General features: G+C 36.9%; 1 protein-coding gene across 1 annotated transcript in view; it reads left to right on the top strand.

The window, feature by feature from the left end:
- Nucleotides 1–24,445, top strand: part of cntnap2a (contactin associated protein 2a) — a 294,840-nt gene that overhangs the window by 222,987 nt on the left and 47,408 nt on the right. The window contains exons 14-16 of the mRNA XM_043226988.1: nt 1,102–1,258; nt 6,842–6,969; nt 23,288–23,458. Coding sequence (XP_043082923.1) covers nt 1,102–1,258; nt 6,842–6,969; nt 23,288–23,458 — 456 coding nt within the window. The remainder of the gene's footprint in view (nt 1–1,101; nt 1,259–6,841; nt 6,970–23,287; nt 23,459–24,445) is intronic.

Genomic DNA, 24,445 nt, shown 5'->3' with positions numbered 1-24,445 from the left:
TGCACTTGCCAGCTCGACGCTGTGTTTGGATTGTCTTGCTTCCTTCTGTGCATGCAGATGGGGGCATTTGCACGCACATCAGTGTTTGAGAATGTCAGTCCAGCAGCCCCTAGAGCTCCATGCGTGCTCCCAAAGAGCCAAGTGTTAATCCTTTTGAGCGTGTTGTGTCTTTATGCACGGAGGGAATTAGTACTCGTATCTGTGGGCTAGACCGTAAAGTACTCTTCAAATCTCAAGCACTGTAATTACTGTTGTCTGCATGTTATAAGCAGCCATCATACAGCTGTTCAGAGATTCAGTTCTGTGTTGAATTCTGTAGTTGTGCTGGTGATCAAACAGTCGAGAGAATGGCACTATAGCAACGGCAAGGTCATAGGTTCAATTTTCATGGAATGCAGAAAATTGTTAAAAAATAACTTTGCAGTTAACTTTTTAAAATTCACTTTGGATAAAAGGATTTGCAGAATGCATGCATGTATATGTAATGTAAATGTGGCAGATTTGGAAAAAGGATGGTTGCCTTTTTTTAGTGTGTGCTATTTATGTATAGGGCAGTCTTTTAAGAACAAAATAGATCCATTTAAACAAAAATGTCCTTGACTCAAAAGGCTTACTTGACAATGTTTACATCCTTTTTACTCAACTTTGAAACAGCAAGCCTTTTATATTTAAACTGATTTAATTCTGTGCTGGTTATGCTGGATCTAAAAATGTTTGTGTTTTTTATTTATTTATTTAATCTGTAGTCTCTCTTATACGCAGTTACTGGCTAATGTTATGAGTCATAGATTTGGAATTTATGTATTGATGGGGAACAATGGATGGATAGATGGAATGGTGGGTGGATGGATGGATGGATGGATGAAACATTAAACTGATGGATGGATGGATGACATACTAAATCTATTGATGGATGGATGGATGGATGGATGGATGGATGGATGGATGGATGAATGGATAGTGGAACAGGAGGTTGGTGAATGAATGGATGGACAGAACATTGAACGGATGACTGGATTGGTGGATGAATGGACAGATGAAGCAAACATTAAAACAATGAATATAAATACTGTGCTCTCCCTGTCTTTTATGTGTTTACAGATGGGACTCCTTACACATGGTGGGTCGGCCGCGGTAACGAAAAGCACTTTTACTGGGGTGGCTCTGTGCCAGGCATTCAGAAATGTGCATGTGGCATTGAGCGCAACTGCACAGACTCCAAATACTACTGCAACTGTGATGCCGACCAGAAGCAGTGGTAAGTCACACATTATCTGAGTAGCGGTATTCCGTTTCCATGGCGATCATCAAAGCCAGTAGCTAATTATGAGCTTTGGACTAAGTTGCTATTTGCGAGTTACTGACCTTCTCAGCCCACCTATCAAACTTATGAGAGACAAGCATGTCATGTTCCCATCTGCCTTATTGTTTCTGTGTATTCATTAAACACCAGTGTCTGCTGCGTGACGCAGTTGTCTCGACCTCAGCGCTTGTGCAAATGGCAAACAGATTGTGCTGATAAAGAAGTTTAAGTAGAGCCAGCCCTGATATTTCTATCAACAAAAGCTCTGGCTGGTGTGTTCGGTGGCTTTATTACTAAAGAGAGCTGTGGGCGATATTGCAGAGGAAGGGAACGAGGTCATTCATCAGACACTCTGATAAAATTGTCTGTAATGCATGTATGCATGTATTGCTTTGAGACACATTTATTTACATTCTTTCTAATGAGTTTTTATACAGTAGCTGGTAATGCCAGTCAGCTGTTAAAGAGCAGAGAGATAAACAATCCACCTTAACGCCACAAACTCCATTTTATGTCTGAAAAGTGAATAAGAGAGAAAGTCTGCTAGTATTACCATGATCATAGCACTTTCTGGGCGGAGTTGTTTTTTGAACCAATCAACTGAGCAGTACAATATTAGATACAATATAAGTAAATACTGCAACTGCAATACCATAACATCATAGCAAATCTGATTGGCTAATGGCACCACAAGAATGTTGTTGAATGAAACTTTTCAGTATCTTACATATGCACAAGTATATAAATGATAAAACTTGGCAACTAACTGAAATAATACTAACATACTAAAACAAACCTAAAAATTAAAATACAAAATTACAACTTGAATGAAATCACTAACCACAAATATAAAATCTTATAAATCCTATAGTATAGCAGATAAATAATGTTAAAATAAGTTGTAATGCAAATAGTAGTCAATGGAAATGCTCTTTTTTATGTTTCTATGAGCACAATTGTACACCAGTGAAACAACTGCTATATGATAATGAAACATTAACAACGTGTAAAATGAACAGAATACATATTTTTACCCACTAATAAGAATCAGAATAAGAATCACTATTACTCCAAAGTATCAACAATGAAAAAAAACAATAAATAAATAATATTAATACAAATTTTCATTATCCTTCAGACTAAACAAACTGAAAATGCAAATTGATAATGCGCCTAATTAAAATACGTGAATTGAGTAATAAAATCCTATATATAACAAAAAATAGTTTTTCAGGCAATTCGAAAAATTTAATATTTAGCAAAACTGCAATAAACAGTTCCCTTTCATTCGGACATGGAGACATCACATTGTGACCCACAAATTGGGATCTCGCCCGAGAGACCAATCTACTTTGAGCGTAACTAAACAAGCCAATGGACATTGGCATGTGCTGATTGCAATCCAGCTGCAACTGATCACAGCGTGAGTATAAGTGAGCAGCTGGTGCACACATAATTCATCCTTTTGCTTCTGAGCCAAGCAGTGGTGAATCGCTACTGCTCTCTACTTCATTGAACTAGCGAGCGAGTGCGGTGGTCAAGGTCTCATGGCTATCAGAAAAGAGTTTGTGAAGAGAGCCATACCAGTATGTGCGGTGGCCAGCTCCCCTGCGTGCTTTAGCACTAGAAGTGCAATCTCTGAAAGAGCAACAGGGACGATCAAGTTTTTTAAAGATGTCCTTTTACTCATTCGTTTCTGGGTGCGGTCATGTCCTAGCACTTAAGTAAGGTCACAGTCGCTGCCTCACGTGTCTGGGCATTCAACAAGCTGAGGCAGCATTCCGTTTTGTAGCTGCACAAAAGATTCATGGCGGGGTCCCTCTGCTGTGTTTGTCCCACACCAGGGGTGACACTGCTTCCAGTGGTGTGAGAAGTAATTTGAGGATCACAGTGAGGGCTAACCCAAAGTTAGGGGGTTTCTCATCCCTAATGCGGGTGGAGTTGCCGTCAGTGCATAGCGGGCCCTCTGCAGGACAGAGTGCACCACACATTTCCTTTGGCGCTCCTTCTAATGACCATGTCTATTACTGCTTAATAGGGCGAGTGCTCTCTCTCCAGAGATGATGACTCGGCTGCTTTGCCCCCTTCAGGTGTGGTAGTGTTTCCTTGTGTGGAATCCCGTTCCTCTGAGGCTGGATGAGTGGTTTCTCGGTGGGTGACATACTGGTTCTTAGTGCCCCCCTCCGGTGCTATTCATCATGGAGGAGATCATGGAATCTCCTCTGCTCTCACCACCCTCCATGGTGAGTCCACTTTGGGGTATGCAGTCATTTCCTTGGTGTGGCCATGCAACTGTGTTCGATGGCCCCTACCACTCTGCAGGATAACCCGTGTCTCCCCTCACGGTCCTGTAAGGTTTAATTCGTCAGGTTTAACTGATAGTTTTTATAGAGCTTGTGGAGAGGTGGCTATGCCTAGCTGACATGAAGAAGCATGCTCCTGTATCCTCCAATGTTAAAGGAAGGATCTGCTTTTTCAGAGATGGGGCACCCTCTGGCACTATAACTCTGAAACTCCATGTCTGGTCCCTGGATAGGATGCAGGAGTTAGCACTCACCATCATTTCAGCACAAACACTGTCCACTAGTTGGGTCCATGCATTGAATTTGAACCTGTTCACTGAATGGTGTTCATCTCACAATGATTGATCAGAACCATGCTTTCCTTCTTGCAGCAAGTGTTGAAGCGTAGACTGTCCCCCTCCAACTTTAATGTTGCTGCTATATCCACCCATCTTGACCCTATCATGCATGGTCTGGCTTAGGGGGCAGGAGGTTAAATCCACTGGCCTCCCTCCCTACCCTCTTGGGATTTGGAATCCACCTACATTGAGCCCTTGCAGTTAGTTGAGTTGAAGTTTCTTTCTATGAAAACCATACTCCTGACTGCATCAGCCTCAGTCAAAAGGGTGGGGGACCTGCAAACCTTTACGGTCAACAAATCATACCTTGAGCTGATGAGAGAACTCTTACCACTCGCTTTAGAGTCCAGGTGGTGAACCTGCAAACGCTGGAGGAGGTAGACCCATCCCTAGCTTTGTTCTGTCCCGTACACGCACTGTGACAGTACTGTACGTGGATAGAACTTAGAGCTTTAGGACCTAAGAACAGCTCTTTGTCTGTTATGGTGGACAGCAAAAGGAGAATGCTGTCTCCAAGCAGAGGATGGCCCACTGGATAGTGGATGCCATCACCTTGGCTTGTGAAGAACAAGGTGTGCCCTATCCGGCTTCACTCCAGTAGTCACTCCACTAAAGGTGTCGCATCATCCTGGGGCACTGAGAGTGACCGACTGAAAGGGAATGTCTCTGATAAATACATAAATCCATTTCATCCATTCACTCTGCAGTTCAATTTTGTTGTGGGATTAGTTAATTGTTCAGTTCTAAAACACTTCCAATGAGTCGGAGAAGCCTCATTTGCATCATTTAAAAATAAGAAAAAGTAAAAAGAGTTATAAGAAAGTTATAGAATAAAAAGCAATAGTTCACACAAAAATAAAAAAAATTCTGTCATCTTTTACTCAACCCTTAAGTAGTTCCAAACTTGTATGAATTTCTTTGTTCTGCCGAACACTAAGGAAGATATTTCATCTTCCTTTAAAATAGAAAGATAAGGAAGATAAAATATCTTACTTTTTGTTCGACGGAACAAAGAAATTCATACAGGTTTGGAACTACTTAAGAGGTGAGTAAATGATGACAGAATTTTCATTTTCGGGTGAACTATTTCTTTAAGTTGCATTCTCTCTTGCAAGCATTATATGTTGTGGCATGTGGAGCTTTTGCCTATGTAAAGCATGTCACTTAAAAGTCCCATATTGTGCACCTTTTTGGAGTTTAATTTTAGGTGTTGATGTCCTTAAGAATGTATATTTTCAGTATCTCTATTTGTTTTTTACTGCTCCTTTTTTGTTTCTTAAATAATAAATGTCTGTGTGCATGTGTGTAAAAAAACAACTGATGAATTATATATAATCACATGCTATTGTACATGCATTGTTGTGATTAATTGTAGCTATAAACATAGTTATCTGCTGAAACTAAAATATATACATCTTTATTATGACTTATGAGTTTGGTATGATTCATCTCATAGTAACAATCCTATCAGATCTTCCATCCCTGGAGTGAGTGTACAGTTCACCCGCTTTGGTTTGGTCTGTTAAAGTTAACCTTTTCGACATGCTTTTTGTGTAGTTGTTGCTCAGCAATATCATGAAAGGTGGGCAGTGCTCTCGTGATGACTGAAAGCGGTGACTGAATAGATCTGATGTCACATTTTTACAGAAGTCGCAGTGGCTCGTGAAAAATCACAGCTACTTTATGCAGGCTGTACGCAGTTTACTGTGGTTTGACTATTTTGAAACTTATACGGTAGTTACATAGCCCCTAGACCTCACTTATCATTGTATTTAGTTTTAGTGTATTCACTTTCTATTGTTTTTCTTTGGAAGCAAGCTTTAGACAAATGTGTTTGACCAATGTGTTTTTATTTGCCGCATCTCTGACATGACAAAGTGGTTCGACAGCACTGCAAAAAGACATTCAGTGTGTGAATGGCTCCTTAGAAGGCAGCTCGCTTGGTTTTGGAACAGCTATAGACTATTAGATATTTGCAAGCATTGTCTCCCCACAGGAAGTGTATTGGATGGATTGGTGGAAAGCCATAACCAAACAGACTTTATGTGCCCCTGGGTAACTCTGTGTTTGTGTTTATACAATGTACATTGTGTTCGCTTGCACAAATTTCATTATGCTTGGAATTTATCTTTTAATATTATATTCTTAAGGTAAACATAGCCTCAGTCGGTGAGTTGTGTCTTAATAGCCTATTAGCATTTGTATTTTCCTGATGGATTTCTTCATCGCCTTCTTTTTTGGATACATTTTGTGAATGTTTATCCAGCTAGACTGTTGGAAGGAGAGAATTTTGCTGCTTCTGTTGCTGGTTTAGCTGAACACACAGTAATATGTGTTAATGGCCCATGCACAGATGGACAGCGGGTTATTGCGATGCACTCGCCACTTGTCATAAACCCCAAGCAAACCGAACCACCATGCATAATGGATACAAATTAGGACATTGGATTTCAAAGCAGCACGTTTCATTCCCAACCACATTGTTGATGGTTTTTTTTCCTCTACAGGTTTGTGACACATAATTGTTTTTTAAATGGCTTTTGCAGTTGCATTGGCACAGTGATAGATGGTGGCATTAAAACAACGCACACATAACACTTGTACCTGTGAGGTTTATGTATGTGTGTGTTCATTAATGTTTATTAATTTAGCAAAATACATGGAGTGAGTGTTTCCACTGATTAAACAAATTATATTGCTGTAATTAAACAGTTAGTCATCAGTGTCAAAGGGCTGCTTTTGAGAGAAAACAAACATTCTGTGTATTAAAGCTTTAATGACTTCATTAGATTTTGTCAACAAGAAGAGTTAAGATTCTTGAAATGTAGTATTATGATGCAGGACTATGAATTAGTATTATTTCCTCACAATGTATTCTGAATTATATTGTTTGATAGGAGGGACGATTCCGGGCTTCTGGTTTATAAAGACCACTTACCTGTCAGCCAAGTGGCTGTTGGGGACACAAATCGACCCGGCTCAGAGGCCAAGCTGACCGTGGGACCTCTCCGTTGCTATGGAGACCGTGAGTCTATTTCTTTCTCCTAAAATTATATCTAGATTCAGTTCACTAGAGTGCAGCATGTGTATTAATAAACAAATAACTGCACATAGACAACTAATTATGTGGTTTGAATGGTTTATTATGTAATTATGTAAAATGTTTTTTGCATATTATTCTGAGCAGGCACTGTTGTTGTAGTTTTTTTGTTTGTTTTTTGTCCTTTGCGATGTAAAAGCAATTTTCTTCATCTGGTAGTTACTGTGTATGAGGTTATGAATGTTTGATGTCTTCACATGGTAGCCTTGTAATTAAAAATCTTCCGCTCTTGAAATGTGTTCTAATAATCTGTTTTTCCAAAGGATTTATTTTAATGCCATCTTTTTTAAATAGATATTTAGCATTTTTCAATGTCAGTCCATTTGCTGCAGTACTCTAAAAGAGGACATGGGATGTAACCATCGCCAATCAAAGCTTTTCAATCATCATTACATTCTATAGAGACTTATTTTTAATAATTGGTATCAACAGCCAGCTTGCCATATCTTCTCTCTGTCTGAGCAATTGTGAGATAGTTGAATGATAAAAATCTTTTTTTTTTTTTTTTACGTGAATCAGATGCAATTATAAATGCCCAAGTTTCACCAGAGCGAAACAGAGAACCCAAGGGTAAAATACAGAGCCATCCCCCACCATCATCACCATGTGAAATGATGCATTTTTATGCCTCATTATTCCTGTTAATTGCATCTGGCTTATTACTTAGATCAGGTGCATTTGATTACACTCACCTGTTTGACAAGAACCTCAACTGCTGTTTTTTCCTCCTTTTTTCCTATTGTTCCCACACACCTGTTACTGGAAGCTATTTGTTCTATTATTCAGTTCTGTTACAATTTAGGGCATGTAAGACCAGCGTTTTCAGGTTCTTCCAACCGCTGGACATATAGACATTTGGAAATATAAGCCATTAAAGTACGTGATCTGAGATTGTCAGTACATCAATTTGTCTGCTTAGCCTGAGCAAACTGGAATTGAGATCACTTTTGTGCTCTTGATCGAGGCATTTATGCCCAAATGACATCAGGAGAGCAGTGCCGGTAATAAGGGTACTGCAAATAATCAGATGAAATTCTCTGCTAAATAACAGTTTTCCCCAAGTCTTTTATTTCAGTTGCACAGTTATCTGTGCCAATCAGCAGCCTTAAACTGCATGGAGCCACTTAGAAAATACTGCACCTCCTGGTCTGGTAACATAATCATTGCTCGTCAGGGGGTCCCACGAATCAGGGCTGAGACTGCTGTTATTTATTCATTTCTTCATATATTCAGGACTTTGGTAGGAAGGGAGAAGAGCAGTAGTGCATTAATGCAGAACGCCAGACTCACTATGGTAATGCTGCATATAAATGTTGCTCTTAGCCACCTGCATGTGCACAAGAAGAAAGTTATAGGCCTTTGGACAGTCTGCACCTCACTCACAAGGCCCCTCTGGGCTTGCGTTTATGCAGCACAGCGTAATGATTGTCTCACCGCTGTTGGGTTTCTGCTCAAGTCTGCAAATGCCTTCTAGCATGGGTCCAGCAATCCCCTAAAGACTTGTTTATTTTTGCACTCATTATTTATTTACTGCGAAGTCTCAGAATTAGGTAATTGGATGCACAGACTGAATGCCAATGTGGTTAGGAGCCTTAATGTGAAAATAATATGAAAAACCACTGCTGCTTTATACCAATCCTGTTCTATTAGGTTCAGAAATCAAACTTGAGATCATTTCAGATACTTTTCCACTGAAGAAATTTGCTTGCTTCTAATGGGTCTATGTCTATATATTTTTGGATATTTGAAGAGACCTGTAAGAATACAACTATATCCACATTTCCTCAAGCGGTTCTATAGGATTCAGTAACAGCAGTGTTAACAGTAACGCATTACTGTAATTAACTCACTTATACACTGAAAAAGTAAAGTGATATATTACTGTTAATTTTTTGGTCATTTAATTACAGTTAATTATAAAGTACTTTCGTTGCATACTGTAAATAATTAAATTAGAAAATGTAATTGGTATGAAACTAAAGCGAGGTACAGTCTTTCCCGTATCTGAAAGGTTACTGTCTTCTTTTAAATGAATTAATTAAAAAAACGACTGTTATCTGAGTATGAAATCCATATGAAACTGAAGCAAGGTACTGTCTTTCCCATATCTAAGATCATTATATGCAGTCACCTGTGAGCAAAAATGGCGCCGTTCCAAAACTATTCATGGGACAAGTTCAGAATCCATCTTACTAGAGGGTTGTGGAAAAATAGCTTAATGTCTAGTTTTGTGGGAAATTCTGTCTTTGGTGAAATTAAACAAAAAAATCTGATAAATTTAGCTTTCAGACCCTATGCTTCAAAAGGTTTAGCAGAAATATAAGTGGAGATTTGGCCTACTGGTGGCGCTAGAGAGTTTGAGATTTTAGCTCCAACTTTGCTATGATTAATATTGAGACTGTTATCTATTTGTGTGCCAAAGTTCATAACTTTCCAACAAGCGGTTCTGTAGGCTGCTGTAGACTTCCTGCCAGAAGAAGAAGAATGGATACAATAGGTGCCTAAGCACCAAATGACTGATTTTACTGTATTTTTTTAACAAATAAATTCAGTGTGAATAAGCATAAAATGGTGACAGGGAAGTGGGTAATAATCTGAATGCCTTATTAGTGGCTATTTTTGCTGTATTGCTGTATTAGCAGCATCTGGTGTATCCTTAGGTGTGCATACATTTATATTATGCTTTCTTTGCAGTGGTTGTTGTCAAAGTTGGTTAATTTGTATTGGGATTCATTTGTATTCTTGCAGACAGATGCACTTCAGTATAAGCAGGGGGCTTTTAAAGGCAAAGTGTTTAATTTGTGCACAACCAGTGACAGCAAACAGAATTGGCCACAAATGGACTCCACTGAACTAAGCTGGAAATTGGAATGACGAACAGTTCACACAAAGAAAATCTAAAGTTAGTTTGGAAAATTCCATGTTTTGAAAAAGATACCAAAATGTTTTATTCATATATAATCTAATCAAGATTAATTAAAGGGTCTACTAAAGGGCCTTGGAATCAGTAAGTAGTTTAGTTTTTGCCCTCAAAACTTCAAAAAAAGGAAGATGAGTTTCTCATTTACTCAAATCAATTAATCTCCGTTGCTGTGCCACGGCGTAGGACATACGCCATCATCTTCAGGCAGGTTGCATAATTAATACTCATTAATATCCGAGAGAAGGAATAAAGATAACAAACAAAATGATGATTTAATGATGCATCTTGCCTGGCTATGATGTGCTGTGACTTCAGACCACTGGCTGCTTTGCAAATTAATTGAGATAGATAACCTGTCAGTAATAAAGGAATATGATACCCCCGCCTAACGAAGCAGTTGCTAGAAATTATAAATTGGTGCGCCACGCGCAATGTGACGGCAATTCCGTGATATGTGAAAAATATTGCATACGTCTCATTACGATGCATTAGACATTTTACATCTGAGTAGTTTTCCTGTTTGATTGATAAGACTTATGTTCAGAATATTATTATGCGACTCATGAATAACTACAAGACATTTCATGGCTAAGTGAGCGACATCGCTGATAGGAAGTTCCATCTTCATTGCAAAAATTTAGTATTAGCTACATTTAAAACCAAAATTTGGGGTCAGACTGGAATCCTATACTTTGGTCATGCTCCAACTGTGGCCAAATTGGATGATATTTTCATTGTCACAGTTTAAAATTAGAGTTTAACACTGTGCAACTGGGGCCATAGTCTATGAGTGGTTTTAATGGTTAATTTAAAAAAATGATCAAAATTATGAATTGATTCTCTGAATAACTTGGGTTTGACTTGATTTATCTTTCCAAAATGTCTTGTAATATTCTGCAAGCATACGGTTAAGTTCCCTGACATTTTTCGACATATTGTCTGGGTGCAGTTATAGAAAATGGCTTAATTATGGGATAGAAATACTTACCGGGAAAAAATCATTTGAACTGTTATGTTCTCTCAATTCCCAGCTCCCTGAGCCCAAAATACCATGAAATAAGCTGAAGTCTCACTTTGCTAGCTTAGTATTTAACCAGAGATGATGCAAACCGGAAAGCTGCAAGTATAGGATTAATCAAAAATAGCATTGATTCCAACTAGATCGACCAGCAAATGATCATCAGCGATGAGAATGTTCAGTGTTGCTTAGTTACTGAATCACTGAGCCATGATGATGCTCTCTGTGCCTTTTCTCATGCGTTTGTGATTGGTTTGCACCTGGAGACTAATGAAGAACTAATTCTGGATATGATGTGTGTCATGTGCCCAAATTTCCAGCAAGTATCCTCCCCTAAATGCATTAGATCAGTTCAGCAAGTAGTATTTCACTGTAGTATCTCAAGTAGTATCTCAACTGTGTTAAGTTTTTTCTGAGGTAATGTCACTTTTACAACACTTTTACAAATCTATTAATATCACCCTGAGCCTGAGGTCTATTAGACACTGAAAGTGAATATATATATATATGTATACAGTATATATATGTATATATATATATACAGTATAAATATATATACAGTATAAAAAATAATCAAAGTTTTGACCAAATAAATGCAACCTTGAGACTAACAGTACATAAGACTACATAAAAAATTATTGGCATTTTATAAGGTCTATTCAACAAGATGTAAAGAAAAAATCTATTATGAAATACAAAATAATTCCTGAAAGAGCTAACATGTAAAGAAATATTGTATATTCTGGCCAACAGTAAATGCATTAATAAACTGTATATGAAAGACAAAAAAGAAGTACTGTATATAAAAAAACCTTAAGAAGGACTGTCTCCAGCGGTACATATATGATATACAGTATATCTATAAAATATTAAATTACTGAGATGCATTGCTTGTGACAACCAGTCCTATCTTCTCTATTTATTTTGTTACCATTAGACTAATTACGACTCAGATCAGCAGTCCTGCTTTTTAAATTAATGTGATATTTACTTTCCTAAATCCTTTCACTGTTTATTTTGCATCTAGAATGACAAATGATTTCCATTATAGGCCTGGTTTGTAGACTGTGAATGTTCCCTGCTTGATGAAAAGGACTCATCTGTGCCATACAATTTTAAAGCATCTCTTCAGAGCTGTTGACACAGAAAAGTTTCAGTAGGTGCTTGCTAACAACTCAGAAGTATACCTGACATTTGACATCATCTTTTGCGATAACAGATGACTGCTCTGCAATTTATGAGAAAAAGCTCATCTCATTCATAAAGTGTTCATAAGCAGGCATTCATCTCCTCTTTAGAAAAGAGAAGAGAAAAGAAAATACTTCTGATCAAAGTTTGCCAATCAAACCACAAAGTTCGTAGAGGTTTTTTTGCAGTTGTGTGCAAACAATTTTTATACACATTAATGAGCTCACAGGGTAATTTAGATTACAACTGGTTGCTGTCCGCCTGCCCTAGACCCAGACAAAGGTTAACTATCATAGTTAATGAGACGAGTGGAAAAATCTGACACTGTTCTGCACAATTCATCACCGTGCCACGAGTAAACACTTTTTAATGACCTCTGATCCAGCCGTCTATTGTAAAGGTTCCATCTGGTGGACTGGCAGAACCACATATCTTGTCAAATAATAGATTAGCAGCTAAATGAATTCTGGGGTTTAGCTGGATTTGAGCATTGTACGTTCTGCTGCCGAGATTATGCCTCACTTATAAGCCTTATAAGTGCTTTAAAGTGTTTCAAATCTTGATTTTCACGCAGCTCTGTCAAACATGATTAATTTATAATCAAAATATGACATTTACAATTTACAATATCTCTTCAGACTTGTCCAGCTATGTTCTGTGGTGAGTCTTGGCTCAATTTAGTGTGTAAGAACAACTCGAAAATATCAGCTTGCACGAACCTTCAGATCCTAACTCTCTATGTGAAAACTTTTTCTATCACCTCACCAGCTGGGTTGGAAATAAAGGAAAAAGATGTTTTTTCTAGCCCAAAATGACCTCACACGTCCCAAGGTCCTGTCAAAAGGGCATCATTGGAGGCTGCTGAAAACCTCTTCACAGAAACACATGGCACCATTCACACCTGCAAAACACATTCTTCCTTTCGTTCACTTCACTGCTGGGTCAGTCCTCAGGGCGAAGCTATGATTTGGGCTCAACGTGGAGAGCTTGCTTTGATGGGAAAGACTTCAAATTTTGCTGCATTTACAGTCCAGCAAAACCAGCCGACCGACCAGAGCCTTGTGCCGCTGCCTGTCTTGATGGTGGCATTATACACCAGACACTAAACGGCCTCAGGTTGTTTTTACCATTCTGCTAAATTATAGTGAGGAGACAAACTATATTGTGGGGACCTTCACAAGGATAGTAAAACCTGAAGTTTTTGCCATGAGGGAAATGGAGGGATTATTAAAATAGCTAAATTATGTTTATCTGAAAGTGTAACCATGCAAACAGGTTTTCTGTAAGAGGGAAGGGTTAGGGGATAGCAAATATTGTTTGGTCAGTATAAAAGTTATATAAGGAATAATCTATGGTAATTCCCCACAATTAACAGAAACAAACGTGTGTGTGTGTGTGTGTGTGTGTGTGTGTGTGTGTGTGATATTTATCTTATGCTCACTAAAGCTGTATTTTTTTTTTATCATTAAAGTTGCAGAAGTAACATCAAATATCATTCCAATTTCTATGTCCTATTTCAGTATTTTTAAAATGTAAATTTTACAGATGTGATTCAAAGCTGAATTTTCAGCATCATTGCACCAGTTTTCAGTGTCACATGATCCTTCAGAATTCATTCTAATAGGCTGATGTGCTGCTAAAGAAAACTTATTGAAATGATTGAAAAGTTATCTTTATTGTTAACTATTTATTATATAATTTTTTTAAAGAAATGATATATTGATAGATCAATTATAGTTCAATAAAACGTTTCATTCAAATTGGGTAGGGTGTGCACAGAAAAAAATATAGATTCATAATTCTATAATTAACAATATCAATAAACACCTGACTGACTGTTAAAAGTCATTGGTCAGAATATCTACAGGGAACCAGCTGTAGTTATATTCACTCACCAAAGCCATTTTTTACTGATGTTTAGTGCTACTATGTGTCTATAAACTGTTGGTGTGAAATCTGTTCACATAATTTTGATACCAATGCAGGTCACAGTCAGAAGCTTAGAATTAGTCTCTTTTTGAATTAAAGGCCTGGGCATTTGACATTGTGAACTAACTACAAAATCTATAGTCTCAACACAGGAATATCATGGAGACTGACAGCACCCAGAGTCAATAACAGGCCTGCTTACCGATCTGTCAGTCAAATGTCAGAGCGCCAGCACCATGTAATTCAGTACAACTGATTCTAATGCCTCCTGAGCGCCTGGATATGACCTGAGATTGGAACATCTGTTCAGTTCCTGTAAATGCAGTGGTTTATGGCTTCAGGTGTGGAGTTTGGCACAGTTGCCATGGTTTTGTTTCTGAGTTGTTATATTGAGTTTTTATTTCTTTGCTTACAGGGCCACGTTCAGAAATCTAAATACTGTAATCTGTGATTGGCCATCTCTCAAGTCAATGGTGGAACTTTAGTAAAGTCTGATATAGGATCCTTGGTTTAAACTGGAGCAAAGAAAATAAAAGTGAAGTCACAAATTTGTTGATTTGCAGGAGCCTCTGCTAACCCACAAAATATGTCTTTATTAGATTATTTTAAAAAATCGTTAAGTTTTGTATAAGTCTCAGATTTGATTTGCTCAGTCACATCAGTATGACATCAGACATTCATTTGTAACATTCAACTTTGTACTACGTAACAATTAATGTAGTATCTAGCAACTAATAACAGTGTTCAAACTGTATTCGAAAAACCTGGATAAATATTAGAAATGTTTAAATTGGGATTTCTGAATCTAAAATAAATGTATTGAAGTATGAAATTTTCTCATTTTCTTTAAAAATGAGTTATGCTTCTTGCCACTGTGAGACTGGCTTTCGTATGTTCAGTTGTAAAAATATATAAAGTCTGGACACATCGCTGCTCTGCTGTCGTTTGCAATTGTGGCTCATGCGGCTGGTATACTGTAGTAGGGTTGTCTACTCCATTTGCCTGTTAAGCCAGGGAGACAGAAAGTGTGGAAGTTAGCTTTAAAGAAAGAGCAAGTGCTCAGTAAATGTCAGATATAAAGCGTGTGTGACGAAGACTGGCCTTTGTGTTTGGTCTCAATGGAGCCTACTGTTTAATAGAGGCCTGAGAGAGCTTGTGATCATCCAGCCGGCACAGGAGTGGTCTAATGTACGCCCACTCACCACTGTGGCATCAACACGGCTGCAATTATGAAAGCGGGTTGAATCAAACACTGGTGTGTGTTTTGCTTTACCCCGTGCTGAGCGTTTGGCTTTACTGTCATGAGTGCTCATGCTCAGATGGGGAAGCGAAAATGGAAACACTGAGTCAAGTGAACGCTCATCACAGCTGCAGTTCAAATGTCTTGTTCGATAAGATGGAAATGTAATTGTGTTGCAGATGCATGAATGCCACTGATGATGATTTGGCGTAATAACCTTAACACATAGATAGACATTCAGACAGCATTGTAAGCATCGGATACAAAATCTAATTTGAAAAGATCATTTTTTTCCTTCTGCAGAATGCAGATTTTAATTTTTTAGTAAATGAATGAACGAATTATTGAATTGAAAAAATCGAATAAATATAATCGAAATATCTCCACATAAGAAATAAAACAGTGCCTGATACGATTGTTATTGGATTCGGTACAATTCAGCAAAAATCACACTATTAAAACAAACCTTAAAATGTAAGCCTTTGAAAACCTTCTTCAAAATGCAAAAAAGGAATTATGAAATCTAGCGCTGTCAAATGAATAATTCTGATGAATTGCATGCAAAATGAAAGTTTTTGTTTGCCTAAAATATATGTATGTGTATGTTAATTATTTATGTATTTTTGTGTACAAAAACATTACAAAAACACGAATTTACGAATTTATAAACACTATTTAATGCCTATGTTTTTGCTAAATATTTGTTTTTCACAAAATATGAATATTATAAACAATATTTAAATATATTTTTGTTTTTATATCCCACAATACCGCAAAGTGCCAGACATTCCAGGCATTTTTAGAAAAGTCACACAATATTAAGAAAAACAACATTTCAGACTTGTGTAGCAGGTCAAATTGATTAATGAAAATTTGATTATGACTGTTTTTTCTGAACCCTTCAAAGGATCAACCCATCTGACTTTCCAGTGACTTTAGGTGGGCTGTACGTATTTGGACCCTCTTTATTTTCCTCATTTGGCGGCTGTTAACACATTTCAGAGCCGTCACACTCCTGGGGTCTGTATAAGGTAAACAGCATCTGTGCTGCTGATAAATGAGCTGTCTGTCACATGTTTGCTTTTATCACCCCAACTGAACTGCACTGAAGTCTTCAGAGACCACTTACTTCATGAGTGAAAATTCTTCAAAAACAAAAAAGTACTTTAGGAGATACTCTTCCTAATATTTTTGCTTCTTCCTAATATAAGTTGCTTAAAATAGTTCACCCAAAAATTTAAAATTGCTAAAAACTTACTCACCCTCAAGCCACCCAGCAGATGCAGATGAGTTTGTTTTATCATCCAAACATGATTGGAGATACTAAGCATTAAGAAATTAAGCATTGCTCACCAGTGGATCCTCTGCATAATGGGTTCTAAACAGGTGATAAAAAACAGCACAATAATCCATAAGTAATTCACACAAGTCCATTCCATCATTGAAAATCTTGTGAATTGAAAACCAGTATGTTTGTAATAAACTTTAAAACATTTCATAACATCCATGACGTTGCTTTCTATAGCAAGACATTGTTTTATCTGAATAAGGAGAGAAATGCAGATTTTGAGTTTCTTCCTTATCATCCTAAAGCATGATTGCTAAGAGCTATACAAACCTCTGTACCTCTGGCAAGTATCACAAATTAAATGTGAAAACAAAACTGAAATAGCATTTTCTTGCAAAATTTACTTTGTTCAATGTAATTTTTAACCATGCAATTTATAAGCCCCTTAACCGGGTGTTTTGGATACGAATTGTCAACTAAATGAAAAATAGTTTTAAAAACTTTAATCAAAGTGCGTGTAAAAAACTTTATTTTCTAGCTCTGTCACGGCCATTCACCCTCCTGCGGTCCTTCAGCTGTTCATGGGTTACGGTCGGTTTTTCAACTTTCACCTTCTTGGCTGAAGGCTGCAGGTTGTTTACTGTATGTTGTATCATCCATCTTCTCCTCTGTCCTTCAAACACTCTCTGTTCCTGCTGAATAGAAAAACAAGAAGCTGTTATCATTACGCTTCACAGTGAAAACGCTGCTTTTTGGATTATAAGATTTTTTGAGCCTTTTCCTGATGTACGCTTTTGCAAAACACTCCAACTGCAGAATTTTATAGTACTTTAGCACAGCATAAATAACCCTCAATGTGGTAAATAACACTCAACACTGTTGTGATATTGCTTTTGCATTCAAACAAAGACCTATGCTTTACTATAAAGGATGCAGCTGCTTCAGAATTGCTATCAGTCTGTTGTAGGAGGCCTGATAATGCCGCACTGTGCTCCACCACTTGAAGCTATTGAAGTGTTTTTATTCTCTCATTTTATTTATTTGAAGTTGTTGCATCTGTACAGTTGTAGCAGATAGTTTGATTCAAAACACGCTTCCAGGCTGTGAAATCCTAAAAAGCTGCTGTTTTTTTTTTGCATGTTTCTCAGAATTACACACTACCGTTCAAAAGTTTCGGGGTCAGTAAGAGTACGTCTCAATGCTTACTAAGCTACATTTATTATATAAAGTAAAAAATACAGTAATAATGTGAAATATAATTACAATTTAAAATATTTTTATCAAAGTTAAATTTTCAGCAGCCGTTACATCATTCTAAAATGCTGATTCGATACTCTGTTACCCATGTAAAAGTTGTGCTGCTTAATATTTATGTGTTTTTGTGAACAGAAAATATAAACATTTACTTGAAATATATATTTTTGTAACACTTTAAAAGACTTTAAAGCATAATTCACTGAGTACAAGTATTAAATTGTTATGCAAAAAAATGGATATTGGTATTTTGGAATATCATTTTTATTGGGGATATCACTTTTATAGGTATGTCAATATATACATAAATAAAACATTTTAAAACAGTTGAAAAATATTTTAATACCACTTTTTCAGGGTCTCTTAACTAGTTGCTTATTAGCATGCATTTTACTATAATTTCAGTCATTTATCAGTAGTAATTAAAGGAATAGTTCACCCAAAAATGAAAAATTATGGCATATTTTACTTACCGCTTAGCCATTCTAGGTAGCCATTTCAGATGAACACAGTAAGAGTTTTGTAAAAATGTATCTTGGCTCTTCCAAGCATGGAAATGCGGGTGGATAGTGACCATTATTTTGAAGCGTCATAAATCAGATATAGCTACAAGTACTGCAACGTAAAACTAACCTATGTGCTTACAGGGGGTTATCACGTGTGCTCTGAAGCAGCTTGATTAGTTTGTAACAAAAATATTGTATACATGACTCGACGCACGACGAATGACACAACTTATGTTCTCAATTTTTGTTACAAAATGAGCATTTTCAAGCTTGGAAGAGCCAGGATAATTTTTTAAAAAACTCTGAAAGAACTCTGTGTTCGTCTGAAAGAAGAAAGTCATATATACCTAGGATGGCTTGGGGGTGTCATAATTTTCATTTTTTTATGTGAACTATTTCTTTAAGTGCATATTAATTCCTTATACTACATGACATTATTGTGCATCCCCAATCCTGCTCAATACTTAAGCAGCAAATTAGGAATTTATTGAAGAAAAAAGTCGTAGGTAATAGTGAAGAAATGTTTCCTATTCTAAAGTGTTACCATTATTTTTGATCATTTATAATTTATATCAATATACATGTCAAGTATCAATAATTCACTCACCAAAGCCTTTTTTTGTTATATATATTTGTTTAACTTTATTATAATTTTTTTAGTAGTCTATTTAGTAGTTTATGAATGTAAAAAAAATGGTTATTAAAGTTTACTGTAAGAAATCTGCATAACCAGCAACATCTGTGGATTTATATTTTGTCTATTTTATATCCACATCTGCTAATACGTCCTCTTTTAAAGGCAAATCTGCTCTAAAGCGATGACTCATGTTGGTTCCTCAAAGGAGCAGTTTCCTCCAAAAGAACTGCTATTACGTCCAACTTCACAAGTTTCGCTCTTTGGCGTAGGGAACATGCTACTGTAGCTGAATGAAACATTGGCAAACAGTAACGCTCAGTCAGCGAAATTAATAATCAGCATGCATTTGTCATCCAAAATATACTTTGCATGTCAACACCATTCCTTTGTGGTGGCTGTTAAAATCTAAAGCAGAGACCAGTGCTCTTTTTTTCAACGTTATGCATCAATGTAAATCAGTTTAAAGTACTTCAAAGCCGAACTGCTGTTGTTGTCCTCTGCTGTTGTTGTCCTTGACTCTGTTAAAGCGAAATGTTCAAGCAGCGTCCAAACATTCATTCACTTTTGTCACAGCTCAAGAACACTCCAAATCTTATTGAATCGGTTTAAAAAAAAAATCACATCTGGACATCACTCAAAAAAAACAAAAAAACAATCCTAACCAAAAGTGACACGCGTGAAATTGAGATGCTTTGAAACAATCTGTGTAACATTCCATTTCGACCATAAGATTGTAATCCTTCTGTGAAGAAGGACAGCCATTGCATCTACAGGGTGAACTGTGAATTGTTTCCATGCCTTTTGTTGCCATATTTAATCAGCCACATCTACTGCCTTTATTAGCCTGATTTAAAAAAAAACGCCCCAGGTCGTTCCAAAAGACACCATGCTCCAGTATGCGCTGGAACGTTGAGTGTTAATGGATGGAGCTTTAAGTACAGCCTGAGAGTCTTACATTCAGCAAGCTTGAATAAAAGACCTGTTCCTGTGCTGCTGTGATAAGACCAGACCTCCCTTATGGCCACGGGAATGTCTCTGTTTCTCCCCCTACTCCAAGCACCACAGAAACACATTGGTGAATAATTCGCAGATTACGAGGACAAATAAGCGTTGAGTGAAGTTTAGTAAGTTTTTTGTTTGTATTGAAAGAGAATTACGGGATCTAGGTGGCTGTGAAAAAGAAAAGGAACGGGACCTTGGCTTCTCTGGCGTTCAGTGCGGATGAAGATTTTTTTCAGGTACACACCAGTAGTTTTATACTGCAGTGATGCTGAATCTGCAGAAATTTAACTACTTGAAGTCTGAATTTGTGTGGCACGTTCTTTTTATTGCATTTTCTTTACTGGATGTGTGCAACAACTAACTTGCGGCTTGAGAACTGCAGAAGTAGTCACAATAAATCAATTCCTTTAATGAATCAGTCTAAATGAATCACTCACTACATCTGACAGGGGTTCCTATCCTTTTACTTAAAGAGCTAGTTCCCCCAAAATTGACAATTATGTTATTAATGACTCACACTCATGTTGTCCGAAGCCAATAAGAGCTTTGTTTAACTTCAGGACACAAATTGAAACGTTTTTGATGAATGTGAGAGTTTTCTGACCCTGCATAGACATCAAGAGAACTCACACATTCAAGGCCCAGAAGGGTAGCAAGGACATCATTGAAATAATCAGTGTCACATCAGTTTTTGTGTGCAGAGAAAACAAAAATAATAACTTCATTCAACAGTTTCTTCAATATATTCAACACATATATTGTTACAATTTAGTGTTTTTTATTACCCTCATTGGTAACTTGCTTTGGATAAAGCATCTGGGTAAATGATTCAGTGTAAATGCATTTAAGAATATATGCAGTAATGTTTTTAAAAAATGTTTTTGCGTGGCTATCAACAGAGAAATATGCTTTTTTGCATGCAGAATGTTATAGTTTCTGCTGATGTTAACCAGCTAAACTTTGACCCATGGGTTAGGATAATTATAGTGGGTTCCCAACTGCATAAATGAATCGATCCAGAATTAGAGTTTTCACTGAGAGAATTGTGTATAAATTTTACAAGCAACTACAAGGAAATGACAAGCAATACCGTAAATGAAAGGTAAAACTGAAGTAGCATTTAGTAACTTTTTTTACAGTGTATTCTTTCCCTCTTTCTGTTTCTCTTTGTTTCCGTCTGTCTTGAGATGACGTCATCCTCTAATATCTCTCCAGTCCATTGTCGCAGTGTTCCTCTCCATCACATTCAGTTTTTTTCCCCTCCTTAGATCTGCTCTCCTCCTTTCCATACAGTTGTGTTTTATTCATGGTATTAGAGCAGGGAGCGCTGATGTTATTTGGCTTTCTGATTTAAAGCACATGAGTCACAGGAAATATCTAGGGATAAATCTGATCTCAGTCATTATTAATGTGTTTGTGTCTGTCACTCTGTGTTTGTGTTTTAGCATTTAGCCAGTAACTAAGCAAAAAAAATATTTCAATCAGACATTTTGCCATTTATTTATTATGGCATTGTTCAATATGGGAAGAAATTACCTATGAACAATCCCTGCTGAACTTCTAAGCTAAGCGAAACTGGTGTAGCTAGCTAGCTTTATGCTAAACTTGGATTTGCTGGTTATGGTTATCTGTTGTGTTCATGTTTTATTTATTTATTTTTACCTGTTGTCTTTACAGAATGGGTGGCACATGTGAGTAGAAAATCAGTTCAGATACACTATCATTCAAAGGTTTGCGGTCAGTAAGATATTTTGACATAAAAAACACATATGCTCACCAAAGCATTTCAGATCAAAATATATTAAAAACAGTAATATTGTGAAATAGTATTATGATGTAAAAGAACATATTCTATTGGAATATGTTTTAATATTAATTATTCCTGTAATGGAACAGCAGAATTTAATTGTCCAGTCTTCAGTGTCACATGATTCTTCAGAAATCATTCTAATATGCTGATTATTTTTGTCTAATATGCCTATTATGAATGTTTTGCACAGTTTTGCTGCTTAAAGTTTTTGTTAAAAACATAATACTTTTTAAGGACTCACTTATGAAAAGAAAGTTTAAAAGAACAGCAATTTGTGAAAATTTGTGCAACAATTTAGATGTCTTAAATGTCACATTTAATCAATTTAATGCAGCCTTGCTCAAGTATTTGTTTCTTCAAAAAGGAAAAACTTTTGACCCTAAATGCATTAATTAGACTGGATCTTCGTTTTGTTTTGTTTTGTTTTTAAATTTTTGCAGTTAGATTATTTCTTTATTTTATTTGGGGGATTCGGGTTTTTTTTTAATTAGCATCAAGCTTTGTGACATACCTGTTTAAAAATCTAGTTAATTTTCATTTGGTCTTTGGTACTAATCAGGAATTTCCTTTTTTTTTTTTTTTTAAGAATCACGGGCAAATGCATTTTATTATGCAAAATACAGCAATAGCCAACATCCAAAACACAGTATACTTGTCAACAGCATACTTATAAGCCAGTATAATATAGCAAAGTTATTTTTTAATTGTACAAGGAGACATTTCACCAGAATGACGAATGGGAGCTGGCATATCACCCACACATGCACCCACAGCCACAGATTGTCTAATAACTGTCCACGGCAAAGCTCTGGAGATATTCGAGCTAAACATAAGCTTGCCTCAAACTTGTGTTTGATTTTGAGTGATCTCTCACTTTATCCCTCAGCTCAGCTATCACCCAAAATATACCCCTTCACCTGAAAAAAGCTCTACTCATCATCTTAGAGAGAAATGGCACTTTATCTTTGTCTCTTCCACTCAGATAAGTGGCTATATTACACGATGGGCGGGGTCAAACCACAAGAGCACCAGGAAAGGAAGATGTTGGCAAACCGGCTTTGAAATAACTCTTAGGCACCACACACTCTCCATTCCCCTACAGACGCTGCACTTCCACTCAGATTTGTGACAAGAGTTGACTTGTATGATTGAATTGTTGTTTTCCTCATGTTTGGTGGTTTCCTCCTAAGTGTTTTTTGATGATACAGGTCACTTCTCAAATGGTTTTTTGAGTACATGAGACCTCTGCAGACTGGACACAGTGCAGAATACAGAATCAGGCAATGCAATAAGTCATTTTGTGTCAGCGAAAGCTTTGCTTTTGTGAATTTCATGGTGGTTTAATGCGGTACAGGTTCAGATATTGGATAAAAAGGACCTTGACTGTAGACTTCAGAAGCAGAACTGTTGAAACTTACATTCGGCCTGTTCTCTGCTCTGTTTTACAGGAAGCTACTGGAACACAGCGTCATTCAACACGCCGTCCTCGTACCTGCACTTCTCCACTTTCCAAGGAGAAACAAGTGCTGATATATCATTTTACTTCAAGACCTCTGCACCCTATGGTGTGTTCCTGGAAAACCTTGGAAACATGGATTTCATCCGCCTGGAGTTGAAATGTAAGAGTCTGGCTTATGTTATCTTTGTTTCTTCCTGTTTTCTTTATCGCTTTCTCTTTGTCTGTCTGTCTTGCTGCCAGCTGAATCCCTTCATTGCGCACTTACTGCTGTGAAATTTCAGAAGAGAAGTGCTGAGCAGGCACTTTATAAATTTAGCTTTGAATCATTTGCTCACCACTGGATGGGTGCCGTCAGATTGAGAGTCCAGACTGCCGATAAAAACGGCACAATAATCCACAAGTAAAAGTGAAAAGATGTGCGTTTATAAAAAAAAAAATTATCATTAAAGAGTAACTTTAAACTGCCAATTTTCCAGAATACCAGAAATGATGAAATGCCAAAGAAAAGTCTGTATGTTCTTTTGAACACAAACTGAAGCCTAAGAAGGAAAACACTGCTGAATTAAAACACTCTCTACAATTGTTCATAAATGCCTATTTACTCACATTTTACAGTATTATATACATTATACATGAAGCAGCATAACTGAGGATTTGAATTGTTTGCAAAAGAGGCGAATCTCTTTCTTGCAGATTGAGTTTTCACCCCATAAGCTGAGCTGGCTGCTCCTTCACACTGTTTCCTGCACAATAGGCAATACAAAGCGCAAAAAATACACCATTGCGGATAAATCTTGTGCTGCATGCTGTGTTTCATGTTTCCTGAAGTGGCTCATTGTTGCAGAACGATTTTTCGCTTTGTAATGTATTACTCAAATGTCTGTGTAAATCTTTAAATGCTGTTGTTATGTGCTTTGTTTCCCATTTCTGCACCAGTCGATTGTTTCAGTTTTACCTAGACTGAAGGCCAGAGGAGAAAAGAACCGATTCAGCTCTAACATAGTCATAAATTATAAAAAAAGGATAATAATTCATTTTATACTTTAATGTGTTTGTTCAAATATACTCCTCAGAGGTGTTCAGCAGATAAAAATAATCACAGCAATAATATCGCTCTGATTGGCGGATTGCTCTGTCAATCACTTAA

Source organism: Puntigrus tetrazona, chromosome 24 (genome assembly GCF_018831695.1).
Source record: "Puntigrus tetrazona isolate hp1 chromosome 24, ASM1883169v1, whole genome shotgun sequence".
Classification (NCBI taxonomy): Eukaryota; Metazoa; Chordata; class Actinopteri; order Cypriniformes; family Cyprinidae; genus Puntigrus; species Puntigrus tetrazona.
The sequence above is the reverse complement of the archived record's forward strand: the minus strand, read 5'-3'. Positions and strand labels throughout refer to the sequence as shown.